Here is a 16,784-nt window from a genome sequence, read left to right on the forward strand (position 1 = left end):
CAACACAAGAAACACATGGACCAAGCAAAGCCCTTCAAATTCATTTTTAGACCATTAAGGGCTGTTCACAACAAGGTGCAAACAATTTAAGCAATTTAATGATACCCCTCACCCCCTCACCCCCTCACCTAAAAAAGACAACAACAAAACATTTCATATGTAAAAGAATAACCAAAACACACCAAAATAACAATGACACAAAGGAACAGGATTGCCAATTGGATTACTGAAGGATTAAAGCACTGTTAGCCAATCAGGTGTGCCTTTCCGAAAACTATCATTAGCAAACTAAGGTCGCAAGTTGTGTCATTACAAACAGAGTTTGTTGATTTGGCATTTCCAAATCTGTCAATCCAACGAACATTATAGCAAACTGCATCGCAAACTTGTACATTTCCAACTACACCTCTTGAGCTGTAGTTAAACATAGTTCCTGATTATGTTCTATTCCCAGTTATCCTCCCCATGCCCTATTCATTTAGAACATTCTAACATTTAAACTTAAAAACATAAAAGTCATCTCTCCTGTGTCTAATTTGCTTTTAAAGTATTTTTACAGTTCAGTTTTAGCAAGCTTTATATTGACAATTGCGTTTCCTTCGTAGTGCACTTTAAAAACATTTATGCCATTTTGAACGCAGTCATTGCTTGTTTGTGTCATTTACATATATTTCAATCAATATGGAAAACAAGTGCATGTTTTTACCAAAACTAATCATGGACTATTTAAAATGTGTGTGCATTTAAAACAACAATATGCACAACATATTACAGAGTGTCTCTTTAAAGAAATTGTTTCTCCACCCCGTAGAGAGCACCACACTTTAAGCTAGACTTTACTGTAGGGATGTAGGGATGAAAGGGATGGTAGAAGAAGAGTGCATGAAAGGGAAGGGGAGTAAGAGGATGACTGGTAAACAGGTGGGTAAGTTGATCGAGCGTCCTACTTTGCCCAGAGACTCAGAGTGGGGGTACTGTCTCTGTAATAGTTTGGCAGAGTGATTGGACCCTCCGATTTAACCTACATGTATGAGTGAAGAGGGTTATAGGATTGTGAATGGGAAGCAAGGAAATGGAGGGAGGGTGGGTTCAAAAACAAAAAGAACATTGCTAGAGGGATGGTCTTCCTTAAATAAGTATAAGGGAGTAGGTGATTGGTAGAGACAAAGTGAGGCATGTTTCCGCCGCTAAACCTTAAATTACAAGTTAACTTCATTTACGTTATTTACATTGTATAAATTAGATTTTAAAGAAAGCTGAACTGATATTCAAAATTAATTCATATTTCAGTTATTGTAGATTTGAATGATAAAATTATATATTATAAAATTTGTGAAAAACACTGTTCAGAGTTTGCAATTGTCATAATGTTGTTGTTGTTGTTTTTTACATCACCACCTACTGTCCTGGCGTGTGTATTTCGGCATTTTCGCCAATCTGTGTGAACGACACAATATAGCTTATTGTTGTTACACTTTCAGTTTTAGAGCATCATTGTTGTGTAAACATACCCCCATTCACAAAATCTTTTCATTTTGGCTCCCTGCTCACACTGTAATCACAAATCGCCACGGGTTGCCATTAGTTAAGATTGATGATCCGTGATTGCAGTGCACCAATACAAGCAGCCTTCCAGTGATCAATCATGCGAGAGATTTGTGTGAAGAAAACGCCAGCGAGGCGCTTAACAGCACATTCACTGTGCTGCACAAAGTCTGCTTGATCCAGCATGTGGGCGTATTTTGCCACAGCAGTGATTTAGAGACAAAGTCGATAGAACATGTCTTGTTTTCAACCTTAATATTTGTTATGCAACAGGGTGCGAACACCGACACAGCAAGCATGAGAGCGCTGTTTCTGTTTACTATAGTAATAGGATTTGAAGCTTACTCTGCTGAAAGGACCAGCACAGGTGATTGCGTTTCCTGATATGATACAATAAATGCTTTATCTGGACAAATGAAAATTAATTCATAGCTTTATTTTATTTTCTCCCTTTCATTCTACTGTACATACTGTATAAAAACAGTTTGGAAAATAAATGAATAATTAAAATAAATATTTAGCTTTTTTAGAAGGATTAATTAAACTTTTCATATTGGGGGAGGCAAAAATATTAGATTTTATCATATTTGTATATATATATATATATATATATATATATATATATATATATATATATATATATATATATATATATATATATATGTGTATATATATATATATATATATATATATATATATATATATATATATATATATATATATATATATATATATATATATATATGTGTATATATATATATATATATATATATATATATATATATATATATATATATATATATATATATATATATATATATATATATATATATATATATATATATATGAGCAATATCACATGAGTAGCAGTGCAATGTGGCAGTATTTCGGCACTGGAGAGAGGCATGCATTGGAGTGTCCCACTAGTGATCATATGCTGCCATATCGCACTTCTACAAATGAGACATTTAACATTTTTAGTTAGAAACATACATACCCAGTTGTTAATTAATTATACCAACCTTGATAAAATCAGCATTTTTAAATAAATTTTTACAACAGCTCTGTCTGGTTGTTGAATCTGATTGGTTGATAGCTGTTCAATATTCTGCAGATAACAGCACTCTTACAGCCTCTTCACTCTTCTTGTGTATTACTCCGTCCACATACAGCGACAAGCAGAAGACACTACAGTTTGATATTACTGCTGTTAGACAGCGAAATGTACTTGAGGCTTGTACCCAGCTAACAGGGAACGTTCCCAGAACATTCACTAACGTTCTTTAAAAGTTGCGAAAATGTTAGCACAAAACGTTATTAATAGAACGTTTTTAAAACATTCTCATAATATTTTTAACGTTCTTGTAACGTTATATAAAAACGTTGTTAGAACAAAGTTATTAGAACGTCTTCAGGACGTTATTTGTACAATGAATGTTGTAAAACGTTCCTGTTACATTAAGCAAACTGGACATTTTAACGTTCTTGGAACGTTCCAAATAAACGTTCTCAAAACATTATATTTTGGTGGTAATTTGGTTTTTAAAAACGTTGTAAGAACGTTAAGCTAACCGTTAAAAAACGTTCTAGCAACATTAAGCAAACTGGACATTTCAACATTTTTGGAACGTTACAGATAACGTTAGGAGAACATTCTCACAACATAAATATGTTAGCTGGGTAATGAGGATTATAGCAACTATTCAGTTTATTTACAGGGACAGTGCCTATTTAAAATGTTTATAATTTTGAAGAGCCAGCACATCGGCGGCTATTAGCCTGTCATTGAGCAGAGCAAAGACGGTGTATGTTGTCATCCACATGATGGCGACAGAGACCACATAAAAAAGCCCTTAGAAAAGAAAATTTTTTAATCATTATTAAACAGGCAAGTGGCAAGTTGATTTCTCTCTTTTGTAATTTGTATTGCTGTATTTATATACAATTGTAGTGTATTGAGTATGAGATGTTAGTCACTCTGTATAACCCTGAGTTACTTTTTGGTTGGCCATCTGTTTGTTTCTAATGTGCCTCTTGTTTTCATCACTGTAGACTAGTTAAGTAAAAAGAAGGAAAGAAAGAAGAAATGCCTGCATGTGTTTTGCCGTCTACCTTATTGCAAACCCAACAGTAATCTGGTAGTGTTTGCGCTGCTTTGGCTTTTTTTGGATATAATTATTGTGATCTCCCCATTGCAACAAAGAACTAATCTTATTATCTTAAATGTCAGCAAAATCACCTGTTTTGTCATCACTTTAGACATAACGCTTGAGAATCATTCAAACACTAGCTCTAAAGTGACATTGGTGAAGTAGCAACGGTTTCTGCAGTTCTGACGTCAGCTGCAGATGTGAATGAATGGCGGAAGAAAGTAGTTTGTTTTATTTCGGCTAGAAGTAAATCAGTTTAAAAAAAAAAAAAAAAACTTTTTAAGGTCAATATTATCAGCTTCCTAAGCAATTTTTTGTTTATCTACAGAACAAACCATCATTATACAATCCTTTGCCTAATTACCCTAACCTGCCTAATTATTCCAGTTAAGCTTTAAAATAACATTTAAATACTAGTATCTTAAAATATCCAGGAAAATAGTATGTACTGCAATCATGACAAATTGAAATCAGTTAATTAGATGTTAGTTATTAAAGCTATTAAGTTTAGAAATGTGTTAAATTTTTTCTCTCTTCTATTAAACAAAATTTGGGAAAAAATATACAGGGGGCTGATGCCTTGTGTTGATTTGCTGTATTACAGTCATGGGTGTGCTGATGTCCAAGAAGCAGCAGGTGGAGAAGGTGCAGAAATGCAGTGTGGTGGTGTCAGCATTTAAAGACGGTCTGAAGGATCGAGCGGCTCCAGCTGCTGCGGATCAGACTGATGATGTGATCACTGAAAACGGGGATGGATCCGCTGAAGGAGCCCAGCACACTGATAAAGAGCACCCTGAACTAAAAGACAAGGACAGCAGACCAAATCAGCAGGCTCCTCCCACAGAGGAGCAAAGGGCCAATCAGGAGGCTTGGGGCCGTCTCCGTGATGGAAAGGGGGTGGAGCCTGAGGACTTAAAGAAGGCACATCAGCTCATTCCTCCAGCGTTTGTGCGGCCAAAGAGAGACGTCAATGATGACCAGCCGGTGGATGTGATGCTCGGACAGAGAGAGCAGGTAAAAAGTCTGAATGGATTTTAAATTATGAGTAATATATATATTTTTATGGGAAATTAATATATTTAACTACTCTTCAATGAGGTTTTATTTGTTCATATTAAATAACTACATGAAAGATGACATACAAATGAAAAATATTTCCAAAACATATTTATCTTATAGTCAGTTTTGATGTAGCATTTGCTAATGGACTCATAAAATGTTAAAAAAACAAATATAAAATGACCAAATCTAGAATTTACACACACACACACACACAAAATCTAATAATCAAAACACAGTACATTAAAACTATTAATAGTATGGATTAAACCGTTTTATGGTTTAGATCATATTACAGTACTTGAAGTGATGGACTGGATTAATCCGTGCAAAGAAAAAAAAGACAAAATAACAGCTATATACAATTTCATAAGAGAAAAAAAAAATAGAAATGAAATAAGAGTATATAAAGTAATACAGTGTTTTTCATATAGTCATATACTGTCTTTGCTGTACACATTATATATAGATTAGTTTTCATTAAAGTTACCTTACCAATAACAGTGAGTGGTTGATTGTCTTTTATTGCGGTGACCATTTTAAGAGCTGTTGCATGGACCCAATATACTAATACACATCATGCATAATTTGCGATACATACATTGTTACTTACTGTAGATGTTTACTTTCACGTTGGAGGACAACCATGACCACATGTATTTTTGAGAAAATGTGTGATTCTAAACCATTGTTTAATGATCTATGCATTGTAGAAAAACAGATATTAGAGATGTAGTAAAGTTAACACCTGTTTGCATTTTTGTGTGGTAGTTTTATTATTATTTTTTTATGTCCAAGAACAGCTTCACATTTAAATGAGTTTCTCTTTAATCAGAGGAGACTTTGGCTATTAAAGGATTGGTCCACTATGATATCATATTTTACACTTTAGTTAATTTGTAATGTAGCTGCATGAGCATAAACAACATCTCTGAATGTAGTACGCTCAAAGTTCGATGCAAAGGGAGACACTGGCATTTAAAGAGTCAGCTTAACAAAGCCTACAGCAAGCAAACTTTGGAGACTACAAAAAAATACATCCAGGCTAGTGAGATCACAAGGGTTTCTGGTTACATGCATTTACCACACGCACACACCCTGCGCTGTGAAGGGGCGTTGCCAGAAGCGCATTAATGTTATAGTAGAGAAAGCTAAAATGCTGTCTAAACGCTGCTTTTCCACAGAGCTCTGTTTCTGTATTTGGGCTTGCAAAGGACACAACACAAAGTGCTTACAGTTTAATTTTAATTATGTTCCTGAGAATGATAAAAAATGTATAGCTAGCATTTGACAAAGGACAGCTTCCAGAATCTCTCCCAGTTCAGTGCTGGATTCGGCTAAAAACTCCTCAAAGGAATAGCTCTATCAAGCAGAACCTGTGGATTGTGAGACACAACCTGTAAGTGTTTTTAATTAGTTAAAATTGATCTTTGTCATGCACAGTGTCTAGCATTAAAAGTATGTTGAAGCAAGGATGTAAACAACGGGAAATGCTGTTTGGCATTAAGATATATAAACATATTATTTATAGTTTCATATTACTTACACATGCTTATTCTGAATATATGTGAAAGACATGTAACTCATTGAGTTAGGTAAAAAAATACAATATGCTGTAGCTTGCCTAACTCGTGTAGTTCCACATCGTACGCTTTATTGTTCTGTCAACAGCATCACTGTATATTACAGAGAAATAACTTAATTTGAGCATCAGAGAAAAATAAAAATAAACATCGGTCTCTCACACATGCAGTTCTTGTGTTTCATGCATCTACACACTGTTCACACACATATACATAAAATGCCAATTCTCTCTTAAAGGAACCACACGCTATTTTCACTCGTTACAGACACTTGTCAGATTTTATATTAGAGAGCGGGCATGAGGTTCATCCTTTTAATTTTCTGTCTGATAAAGGCTCAAACAGATACTGCTAACAGCGACTCTGACTGACACTATTTACACAGCAGAGGCAAAGCGCATACTTGTGGAGGCATAACACTTTTCTGGTGATGTGGAGCCGATGTGCAAATCACAGCACATCATGTAAGCTGTCCAATCAGAGTCTCTTGAGGGCGGGCCTTTTCGAGGAACTAGGAAATATGACAGTCATTTTGTAGCAGTATATAATCTTCTTCTTCTTCTTTAGCCTTAGTCCTGTATGGTTGCGGGGCCGGCTCTTTGGAATAAGTCCTCCATTTAGACTTGTCCATATGATAACTTTTTTTACACCTTCCGGCCGGCCTGTCGTCTGGGCCTGTCACCCTCATACACTCATACACTACGGACAATTTTGCCTACCCAATTCACTTGCAGCATGTCTTTGGACTGCAAAGGAAACCCACGCGAACGCAGGGAGAACATGCAAACTCCACACAGAAACGCCAACTGAGCCGAGGTTCGAACCTTCTTGCTGTGAGGCGACCGTACTACCTTCTGCGCCACTGCTTCACCCTTGTAGCAGTATATAATCAAAGTAAGATATATGAAAAATAACATGATTTTCTACCAATGAAGCATGAACACACATTGCTTTGCATCTTATAAACACAACCAAGCCTTAAAAATACATTCTGGACTACCCCATTAAATATAAAAATCCGACCTTTTTTCCATGAGCTTGCACTAAATGGTCATTGGTCTTCTTTGCCACCCCAATAAACTCCTAAAATCACCTCTGATGTGGAAATGAGGACATGACTTTGTATTTGTCCATTCAAGACTGAGAAAAAGTGAAGGAGAACTCTGTTTGGGGAATTTATATACAGAACAACTAAAACAAATCATACAAAAGTGCAACAAACAACCCAGATACATAGTCAAGACAATCTTTAACATGTTAGTAATATTGCCATGAGATTATTTATGGTATGCTTATAGTAATTTATTGATGCTAATACATATATAATGCCATTTCAGATCGGATAGATGGACTTTGTGGAGAATACAGAAACTGCATTATTGTATCTGCACTTTTTAAAAACACTACACTGAAGTTACTCCCATAATTCACACAAAGCATCATAGGACATAAGAAAATGGTAGATATGATCTATGAGACAATAATTCCTTGCAATTTGGTGGTTAAACTTTGTAATTATTATTTCTTGCAAATCACATACATCCCAAGTTCTGAAATGTGGTCCATGAATCACAATTCAGCTACTGTATGATCCATATCAAGACTATGCTTTTAAAATGAGACACTGCTGCAGCAACCTTTAGCACAGCCTCTCTTGACCTCCATATCTGGTTACTTACACCATGAAAATGCCCCGATTACAATGAGATTAAATAACTGATGTAAAATATATGCACACTTGATGTATATATTCAAACTGTTGGCGGAGGTTATCCTGCCATTGGGAGCTAAAACAGCTCTGCGATGCTCTTAAGAGTGTAAATGGCAAGCTTGTGAGTTAGGAAAGCTGATCTCAGCTCAGCCTAAATGGCAGCTCAGGTTTGTTGACAGTGCGTGGGCAGCGGGTATAGGCTGTGCTGGAAGAACCAGGCTGGGTGAGCTGCGCTGGCGTCTGGGATCAGTCCGAAATTAATTGGGGTCAGTGAAGCTTGTGGCGATGGGGCCAGAGAAGAGCCCCTCCACACAACTCCACTCAACAGTGCGCTTTTGTTTTCCTGCTGTCTCTCAGCAGATAGAAAATACATAAGAGCAGGCGAAATGAGATGCAATTTGGCTCATCTTAGTGAGATTTGTCTAGATGCATTTGCTGATGTTGAAATGTGGTTCTAAAAAATGCATAAACAAACAGAGAGCATTGGCATGAATGAAAAGTAGAACAGCTGGTGAATATAATTTGAGACAGAAAGAAAAATTTATTTTACTTCAGCAATTTGCTGTAATTTTTAATGAAAAATACAAGTATTATTAGGTATTGAGTGCTCATTAATGCAACTGTCTAATCAGCCTATCGTATGGCAGCAACTACTCATGGCTTTTCTTTAATTTATTTATTTATTGCATAAAATAAAAAGGATCTGTTTTCAGATGTTTATATTCAGATTTTTACACAACAGAATAACAAGGTTTTGATTAAAGAATAGTTAAGGAATCAATATTTTGTGGAATAACTCTGATTTTTAATCACAACAAATAAAGACATTTATTATTTTGAAGACATTTATTAAATAAAATTGTCATGTTTTGTTTGTACAAAAAGAAAATATATCAAACTTCATGTTAACACCATTCGCTACTCCAACAACGAAAAGAAAGCAGCCAAACAAAGAATAAGTTAAAATGACTTACCCACTGCGCATCCACACAAAGGGTTTAAGACATTTTTGATGTACAAAAACAAAGGATGAACCCCCAATTTATGTTACAACCCTGGACAATGGTCAAGGATGTACTGCTTCTAACTGTGTATAAACAAAGTACAGTACAATAATAACTAACAAACCAAAAAAGTTATTAGAATACGGATGGATAAACAACAAACAAAAGTCAAAATTTACACACACAACAAAATGGGAATACACAATCAAAAATACCGCTAGCAACTATGTATTTTACCTACAACACCAAACGCCAAACCACACGCCAACCAACTCAGCCTCTTGCTCCACACCTATTTCCCTTTTTTAAAAGACGCCAATTCACTCCAGACTATTCCAGGACTCGTCGTCTGCCAAACTAGGGCAGGGCCTCTTCAGAGGAAAAGAAAGAGAGAGAAAGTCTGATACCCCCTTTATATTGTATCTCAGCCAAGCTGTGAAGATCACTGTAATCAGATCTTAAACACGATGACTTTGTATGGGATGACAATTATGAGGAAGCTCTGGGGCTAACCGACTGAATTTAAAAATCCGTGTGCATATACGCCATTGCAGATTGCCCAAGAACTACAATTCTGCCACTGAATCGACGTACAAATCCCAGAGGTCATTGCTTCAATCAATCCTGCCACAACCACTGGCGCGGACACACACACACACACACACACACACACACACACACACACACACACACACACACACACACACACACACACACACACACACACACACACACACACACACACACACACACACACACACACACACAACGTAATAACACTCTAAAGGGCAATATTTGAAATTTAAGTTCAATTTAAATTTGAAATAAATGTTATTATATTATGATAATAAAAAATATTAGCATTTTACTTCAGATATTACTGAGTAAACACAGTAAATCCCAATTTGAGATTTAGCAATTCTAAAATGACTAGCTCCTTTAAATGTTTCTCTTCACTTTCCAATATTTCCCTTTTGCCAACTAATGTTTAACAAGCAAGGGAATTTACAGTTAAAGTCAGAATTATTAGCCCTTCGAATTTTTTCTTTTATCAATATTTCCCAAATGATGTTTAACAGCGCAAGGAAATTTTCACAGTATGTCTGATAATATTTTTTATTCGGGGGAAAGTCTTATTTGTTTCATTTCGGCTTGAATGAAAGCAGTTTTTATTTTTTTAAAAACCCTTTTAAGGTCAAAATTATTAGCCCCTTTAAGCTATATATTTTTGATAGTCTACAGAACAAGCCATCGTTATACAATAACTTGCCTAATTACCCTAACCTGCCTAGTTACCCTAATTAACATAGTTAAATTTATATGACACTTTAAGCTGTGCAGAAGTGTCTTGAAAAATATCCAGTAAAATATTATGTACTGTCATCATCGCAAAGATAAAATAAATGAGTTATTAGAAATTAGTTATTGAAACTATTATGTTTATAAATGTGTTGAAGAAATCTTCCCTCCGTTAAACAGTAATTGGAAAAATAAACAGGAGGGCTAATAATTCATGGGGGCTTAAAAGTCTGATGTCAACGGCACATGTAGTTGAAGTCAAAATTATTAGCCTGTAAAAATTTGTATTATTTTTGAAATATTTAATAAACACTATTTTTGTCCTCCATGGGGTCAGTAGAGTTTTACTATTCCAGTAGCTAAATGCCAATTAAATGTAATGAAGTTCAGAGTATAGTGAAGCAGAGCTTGAGTCAGATTCACTGGCAAGGTGACGTCCTTTGGCTCTTCTGATCGCCCTGTTTCTAAATCCAGCGCCTCAGACTCTCTCCCCCGCACTCATATCACAGTCCTCACTTTCCTCAGGGACACATGTCACAATTTGAAGAACAAAGACAGAGGGTGTCAGGTGCCTACACAAAAGTACGATACATTTTGCATCTGGAATGTCTGAGAAATATTCGATCCCTGCTGTACTAGTGGCACAATAACAAAAAATAAATAAATGGAAAGCTCCTATTTTATTAAATGATTATTGGCAACGTATTCCATGATTCTAAACAGACTGAACAAACATGAAATTGGCTGGAGGCTCTAAACAAAATGTTTATATGATGTGTAGGGTCATTATTTTGGACTTTTTCTACATTGTGTTAGTGGGTTGGCGAGGCAGTGGCGCAGTGGGTAGCACGTTTGCCTCAAAGCAAGAAGGTCGCTTGTTCGAACCTTGGCTCAGTTGGTGTTTCTGTGTGGAGTTTGCATGTTCTCCCTGCCTTCGCGTGGGTTTCCTCCGGGTGCTCTGGTTTCCCCCACAGTCCAAAGACATGTGGTACAGGTGAATTGGGTTGGCTAAATGGTCCGTAGTGTATGAGAGTGTGTGTGTGGATGTTTCCCAGAGATGGGTTGCGGCTGAAAGGGCATCCGCTGCGTAAAAACTTGCTGGATAAGTTGGCGGTTCATTCTGCTGTGGCGACCCCGGATTAATAAAGGGACTAAGCCGACAAGAAAATGAATGAAAGTTAGCGGGTTGTGTATTATGCTCAAAGGTACAAAGCTCACAAAAGGATTTTTAAAAGAAAAACTCATCTAGATCTGCCAAGAACAAGTCATTGAATAAATTCTCCCAAACATAGTTTCTTCTCTATTTGAAAATTTTTCATAATGCCACCCAAATTGCTACACAAAAAGGAGGTGAAATTAAACTGAACTGAAACTTTCTGAGGACATACAGTGCTCAGCATAAATGAATACCTATTTTGAAAATGAACATTTGTATTAATTTCTCATAAATATAGGCAATGCATTTTGGTACATTTGAAAAAAAACAAAAAACAGATATATTTATTAAAATATAATTTAAGTCACTGAACATCTTTAAAATTATAAAATAATATTTTCCCTAACATGTTAATTTAAGCTACTAACTTTTGCACTGTTATTGTAAACTATTTTGTTAGAGCTCTAGATTTGGCTTAATTACTGACTAATTTAATGTATATGCACAAATAAAATATTGTAAAGCTTCCTATAGAAAATGTGAATTTAAATAAGAGATTTGTGAGGGGTGTGCTTATATATGCTGAGCACTGTATATGGATATATATATATATATATATATATATATATATATATATATATATATATATATATATATATATATATATATATATATATATATATATATATTACATGTGGTCAAAAGTGGCAGCATATGAACATTTTAGTTACATTTGGATATTGAAATATTAAATTAGTTTGTTTTTATTCTTGTTCTTGTTAATGATCGAAAGAATGATTGAATGATTCACTCATAAAACGAACGAATCACTTGAATGAACTTGAATGAACAATGAATAGACAATTGAATGAACTTGAATGAACAATTCAGTGACAAGTACATAATGCATGACAAATACATTGCGAACAGGCACAAGTCACCACCTACTGGCATAACAATGTAATTAAAGCAATCATTATTTAAGGCAACAAGTACCTTTTCTGTCATACACACTTCATACACACTTTTCTGTTTATACACACTTCAATATTTTACTCCAGTATGAAATTTTGTAATATTGTAATATTTTGTTGGTAAAACCTTTTTCATAAATGTATAAACAGTATAATCAGCAGATACATCGACACATATGTGCATGTTCGCTGTGATTGGGCTTTTGTGGACAGTTTTTCAAGATTGTGAGGATAATACAATTAAAATCGCAATCTTTAAATGATCATTAGTGCATCTTTAGTTCTGGAGAAGTGCTTCAAGAAATGCTAATTTTATTATTTTCATGCTTGTTTTTTTGTTTCTTGGAATGCACAAGAGATCAGTTCCAACTCTTTCCCCTGCAGGTCTCTTTTCACATTGCAATATTTAGCTCTGTTTGTGGGTTTGCGTCATCTCACCTCCAGAACTAGCATCAGCAGTGCTGTAACTGAACAGTGACTCATTGCGGAAGCAGCTTTTAAAACCATCCAAGCTTCTGTAGACATTCAGTTCTGTATTAAAATGATATAAACTTTGAACTTCAGTTGAGTCTCCACATGTTTACGAGGCTTTAAAATGTCTGACCCTGAGTTCCATTAATGAGACAGATTGTCAATAATTATGTCTTGTCTCTCTGTGCATGGATGACGCTACAGCAAGGAAGAAACATTGAATAGAGAGAATTAAAACGGAAGAAAACAAATATATCAGCATAATATAAGATGCAGATGATTAGATGTAGACTTCATCAGCCACTGACCACCTTTTTCGTAAACATTCTTTGTCGGGCAGTGTAAAGCACTTCGTTTGGTTTATTGGTTAGAAAGAAAAGTTCAGCTAAGGATAGTTGAAGCAATTGCTCACTTAAATTTCTGAATTATATATAAAACTTGAGTTTAAAAAGCCCCTATTATACATGAAATAGGGTCATATTTTGGTTGTAAAGGTCTCCAACAACAGCCTAATATGCATGCAAGGTCAGAAAACACTTTTATGGTCTTATAATCTGCATTTATTTTTACCTAATTATCCCAGCGATTCCCATATGAATCATTCAGCAATTCATTTGTTCCCAAACCCCTCCTTACCGTGAAGCTAATCTGCGCTGATTGGACCGATAACAGCCTGCTGAGATTGGTCGACAATGACAGCCTTCAGCGCAAAACAGAGTGAAATGCCCAGGAGCTAATCAACAATATAGAAGTAGCCACAGTGTATACACACTCAGGGCCAGCGCGTCCATATAGACGACCTAGGTGGGAAGAAAAGGGTGGCAACGTCTGCAACACCTCCCTTACCACCCGCGTCCTCAGTTATTATATTACTAGCTTTCGATGGCCTTAGCAACGACAAACGGCAGTGGAACGCCAGCTCACAAACACATTTAGCATTAAATCTGTAAAGAAAGCGGCACGTGTTGCATTTTCAATGTGCCTTTAAACGCGATATGAGAATATAAAGTGTTAACCTGATACAGTACACGCGGTTACAAGTGACAAAACACGACTAAATACATAATTTGCAAGCTAGAGTAAACGAGGCAACAGTTTTAATCGCCCATACTTACACTTGTGAAATGGAGGAAGAAACTGATCCATGATGCACTGATCCATGTTCTGACAGTAGCCTTTTCTGATCCTTCCTTTAACAAACAGCCTAAGAAGTCTTCTTTTTAAGCATGGAGTTTCCAGGAGCACTGTGCAAGGCTGGGCTATAAGGCTTTTGCAAAAATAAACCTCAACCACTCACTCTTCACACAGTTTCTTATTTGGGTAGAGTCCGTGTGTGTGTGCCTATTTTTCTGTGTTAATGGGCGGGGCCACAGGTTTTAAATCTGCCAGGTTTGCACACACAACTACTGGGTGGTGCGTGTGTTTTGTAGCCGCGTCATCACAAAACACTGTTATTAAGATGACCCGTTTAAAGCACTATGATTCGACTCTTTTATAGATTCATCAACAGTTTTAAACACTGTACACTTACAGATTTAAGCCTTATCTGGATATTTCACTTAGAGCTGTGTTACACACTACGTGGAAGGTCATTTTCAGAAACCCATAATATCGGCTCTTTAAATAGAAAACTTGTTGCAACAATTGGAATTAAGTTGTGCTTTTACTTGTTTCGCAGTCTAACTAAAAGCAGCACTTAGTGGATGTGAATGTTGTTTCTGCGCTATTGGGGACACTTTTCACATACATATAAAAATATTTTACTATTTTACAGAATGACTTTTTGTAGAAGAGCTATTATTCATAAAGAGAAAAGAATAGAATCTCATATTTATAGCAAGATGAAATTTCCCAACAGGCTGCACAACATATAAAACAGCAAACATTTTACAAAAGCAAAATATTTCCATTCTGTCACAGTTTAGCATTTCAAAAACTTTAAACAAATTTCCCTCCCGGGATCAGTAAAACGTTGCACTGCATTCATCAAACCAGCATGATGTCCACATATCATGACATGAAAGTAAACCACATGCAGTTTCAGCTGCTGCAGCCTGTGCACCACAGGAGACTTTAAATGAGCAGGGAATGTCAAGTGAGATTACTTCTATATCTGCTGACCTTTAATGGAAAGAAACTAATGGCAGGAGGTATAGTAGTTTGATTATGAAAGTGTTTCTTTATTGATGAGTCACTATACTTGCTGTCATGTGTTATTATGCACTTTCAATGACCTTTTCAGTTAGTGTGTTTACATGTGCAATCTTAATATGATTATGCTTAAAAAGCTGACAATGGTAAACTTACATGGACATCTGTAATCAAATTATTTACCTTCTTAATAAGAATATATTGTTATTAAAGTGTTTACCTTTTCTCAAACTTTGCTTTTTACATGTTATCAGATATAGATGGATTAATGGCATGCACCATTATGTCCCCACGCGACACCATCTGGCATCTCTGGCATCAAAATTTCACATATCGACAGTTTGTCTTCCTTATGGGCAGGGTGCGAAATACAGGGAGGTTTGAACCCCCCTAAATAACACTTAATCCTTTTGAAAGATGTCGAAACAAAATGTGTGTGGGTCAGCACTTTAAAAAACGAGAGTACTTTGCTCTGCTCTGTATCTTAAATATTAATATTAATAATTAAAATAAAAGATAATAAAAATATACATTTGAGCACCCCTATAACGGTTGATACCATTTTGAATGCATGATCGCACCCAGCATCTTGCACCCAGCATCCCCCAGATGTAAATATTCACTCTGCAAAAGAGCACATCTAGAGAAGAAATAGACACCATAGTGTTCAAAAGAGCTGATTGTTATTCCATTCTGTATTGCCAAAAAGTGAAGTAAAATTAGACACATTTGTATTTTATAGACACACATGTTCTGAAAGTTAAACAGTAAAAAAGTGCAGTCTTTTATTTATTTATTGGTGCAAGAATGCAAACTTGTCACTGTTTGTTTTATATAAAAGTTTTTAATCTTTGTGTTATGATCACCAGCGATCTAGCAGTGGGCTATATGCACAGTTAGTGTTTTTCAGCCAATGATGAATTTCAAGTGAAAGCTTTATGTGACTATTTTCAATTTTAGAAGGTTCCTTTTACAGCATTGATGTTGTAATGAAATTCAAATAAAACCAGTTAAACAGACTTAAGCATTCATTTAGTTGTTAAAGTCAAAAGCAGACGAAAAGCAGGTGCTGACATTAGCAGCAGGCTAGCGCAGAAATTCCATTGAAAATACTGGGGTAAAATTTATTTCCATATTTCCATATTCCATTATGGCACAGAAAAATATAATTTAATGCAGTGCTTCTTGTTTGGTCTGATACCCACTTTATATTGTATCTCAGCCATCTCACTGTACCTCAGCCATCTCACAAGATCACTGTAATCAGATCTTAAACACGATGACTTTGTATGGGATGACAATTATGAGGAAGCTCTGGGGCTAACCGACTGAATTTAAAAATCCGTGTGCATATACGCCATTGCAGATTGCCCAACAACTACAATTCTGCCACTGAATCGACATACAAATCCCAGAGGTCATTGCTTCAATCAATCCTGCCACAACTGACAGTCATCTGTACACTGGTGCGGACACACATACACACACACACACACACACACACACACACACACACACACACACACACACACACACACACACACACACACACACACACACACACACACACACACAGCTGAAACTTATCTTCATTGGTTACCTGAACTATATAAACACCATACTTTCACACTAACTTCTTGATATTGGAACACCACAACGTCTTCTTGTCTAGCTGTGTTTT

The 16,784-nt window shown here is 35.8% G+C and overlaps 1 protein-coding gene across 3 annotated transcripts in view; it reads left to right on the plus strand.

Moving 5' to 3' along the window:
* Positions 1–16,784, plus strand: part of phf24 (PHD finger protein 24) — a 74,772-nt gene that overhangs the window by 21,737 nt on the left and 36,251 nt on the right. For all 3 annotated transcript variants that reach the window (XR_012386208.1, XM_021479310.3, XM_682234.10), the window contains exon 2: positions 4,300–4,709. Coding sequence is in view for 2 of the 3 variants with exons in the window: in XM_021479310.3 (XP_021334985.1) it covers positions 4,302–4,709 (408 nt within the window). In the remaining variant the exon portion in view is untranslated. The remainder of the gene's footprint in view (positions 1–4,299; positions 4,710–16,784) is intronic.

Source organism: Danio rerio, chromosome 10 (assembly GCF_049306965.1).
Source record: "Danio rerio strain Tuebingen ecotype United States chromosome 10, GRCz12tu, whole genome shotgun sequence".
Classification (NCBI taxonomy): domain Eukaryota; kingdom Metazoa; phylum Chordata; class Actinopteri; order Cypriniformes; family Danionidae; genus Danio; species Danio rerio.